General features: G+C 38.8%; 1 protein-coding gene across 1 annotated transcript in view; it reads left to right on the top strand.

Annotated features, from left to right (window-relative positions):
* LOC137620021 (uncharacterized protein PF3D7_1120000-like) overlaps window positions 1-1,386 on the top strand; it is an 8,332-nt gene extending 6,946 nt beyond the window's left edge. The window contains exons 2-4 of the mRNA XM_068350301.1: window positions 1-420; window positions 631-884; window positions 1,381-1,386. The exon at window positions 1-420 is cut by the window's left edge and continues 89 nt beyond it. Of these exons, the coding sequence (XP_068206402.1) occupies window positions 1-420; window positions 631-884; window positions 1,381-1,386 (680 nt within the window). The remainder of the gene's footprint in view (window positions 421-630; window positions 885-1,380) is intronic.
* Window positions 1,387-2,500: the final 1,114 nt, after the last annotated feature.

Here is a 2,500-nt window from a genome sequence, read left to right as displayed (position 1 = left end):
GGCGAAAGAATGAAGACTTGGCTGAGGAACTTGCCATTAAACAGGCTCTGATTGAAGCCCATCAAAATAAAATTGATGATTACTATCAATCAATTCTAGAGTTGAAAGCCGAGCTGAAAATGGAACAGGAGAAAAATTATGTCCAAAATCAGAAGGAATCAGCACTTGTGAAAGAGAAAGAAGCTCTGAAACAAGAGCTTGAAGATAAAGTGACTTTGGATGAAGAAAACACAATGAAAATAGTTCAGTTGACTGAGTTACTGGAAAAGGCCAAGAAGGAAATCGAGGCTCATGACGAGCTGAAATCGATCCTTTTGGCAGAAAATGAAGATCTCAAAACATCCAATGAGGAACGAAGCTTCCTTTATGAAGAATTGGCTCTGGAAAAAATCAAAATAGAAAAAGAGCTGATGCAGGCTCGTGCTAATGATCACAAAAAAAGCCAAGGACACCAAAGTCTAATAGAAGAGCTGCAGGGCGAGATTTCTAAAGCTCTAGTGCAGAATCGTGAGCTAAAGGAGGCAGTGTTCACAATAACAAAGAAGAACGAAGGTCTTCGTGAACAACTGGAGAACAAAGTGAAACGAGAGAAAAACCTGAATGGAAAGATTGTTCGAATGACCAACAAAGAGGATGAAATGAAGAAAGAATTGTCCGCAGCAAAGGATGTCATCTCTTCACTGAAGAAGGAACTTCAGAGGAGAGATTTGAAAAACGTTAAAAAAGAAGGAACGGGTGACGAGGGTTTACCAGGAAAGGAGAAATGCGGACTTGATAAAACTTCAGTCGTAGAAGGTTGTGAAACTCCAGTAGGAGATGACAATAAAGTAGTCATCGTGAAAGAAGAAAATCAAGAAGGAAAAGGACCCACAAGGAAACTTTTGGTAAGGAAACCAAAGAAGAAGAAACCAAAACGGGACCAGGCTTACTCTTGGGCCCCCCTTGGACCCATAGTCCCAGTTTTGGAAACAGACGAAAATAAGGTTCTTAACGAACGAACTGAGGAGAATATCCAAAATAATTAAGAAATCTGAAACTAGACAGAAAAAAAAATAAAAAAAAAAAACAAAAAAAAAAATATAAAAATATAAAAAAAACAAAAAAATAAAAATAACCAAAAAAAAATTAAAAAAAAAAATGATTTTTTTTGGTTCGGAATATTTTTCATTTTTTTTTTGCAAAAGGAATATATTTTTTATTTCATTTTGTGAAAGGAATATTATTATATATTATTTTGTAAGAGGAATATATTTTTATGTTATTTTGTGGAAGGAATATTATTTTTTATTTCATAGCGACGTCGCATATTTTGTAAAAGGAATATACCGGTATTTTCATTTTTGTGAAAGGAGTATTATTTTTAAATCTTTTCTTTTTTAGGTTTAAGGATGCCAGGCTTAACTGCCTAGGCTTATGATGATTGGCTTAACTGCCTAGCATAATGATGCTTATCTAAACTGCCTGGCATATTTTTTTTTATTTTAGGTTTAAGGATGCCAGGCTTAACTGCCTAGGCTAATGATGCTTGTCTAAACTGCCTGGCATATTTTTTTTTTTAGGTTTAAGGATGCCAGGCTTAACTGCCTGACAAAATGATGCTTGGCTTAACTGCCTGGCCTGGTGATTTCTGGCCTAACTGGTCTAATGAAGCTTGGCTTAACTGACTGGCGAAATGATGCTTGGCTTAACTGACTGGCGAAATGATGCTTGGCTTAACTGACTGGCGAAATGATGCTTGGCTTAACTGCCTGGCCTATTAATGCTTGGCTTAACTGCCTGGCCTATTAATGCTTGACTTTACTGTTTGGCCTAATAATGCTTGGCTTAACTGTCTGGCCTAATGATGCTTGGCTTAACTGCCTGGTCTAATAATGCTTGGCTTGACTGCCTGGCCTAATAATGCTTGGCTTAACTGTCTGGCCTAATGATGCTTGGCTTAACTGCCTGGCCTAATGATGCTTGACTTAACTGCCTGGCCTAATGATGCTTGACTTAACTGCCTGGTCTAATAATGCTTGGCTTAACTGCCTGGCATAATAATGCTTGGCTTAACTGCCTGGCATAATAATTCTTGGCTTAACTGCCTGGCATAATAATGCTTGGCTTAACTGTTTGGCCTAATAATGCTTGGCTTAACTGTCTGGCCTAATGATGCTTGGCTTAACTGCCTGGTCTAATGATGCTTGGCTTAACTGCCTGGCCTAATGACGCTTGGCTTAACTGCCTGGCCTAATGACGCTTGGCTTAACTGCCTGGCCTAATGACGCTTGGCTTAACTGCCTGGATGAAGCTTGGCTTAACTGCCTGGTCTAATAATGCTTGGCTTAACTGCCTGGTCTAATAATGCTTGGCTTAACTGCCTGGCCTAATGACGCTTGGCTTAACTGCCTGGCCTAATAATGCTTGGCTTAACTGCCCGGCATAATAATGCTTGGCTTAACTGTTTGGCCTAATAATGCTTGGCTTAACTGTCTGGCCTAATAATGCTTGGCTTAACTGT

Source organism: Palaemon carinicauda, chromosome 26 (assembly GCF_036898095.1).
Source record: "Palaemon carinicauda isolate YSFRI2023 chromosome 26, ASM3689809v2, whole genome shotgun sequence".
Classification (NCBI taxonomy): Eukaryota; Metazoa; Arthropoda; class Malacostraca; order Decapoda; family Palaemonidae; genus Palaemon; species Palaemon carinicauda.
Note: the sequence above shows the minus strand (reverse complement) of the source record. Positions and strands in the feature narration are given on the sequence as shown.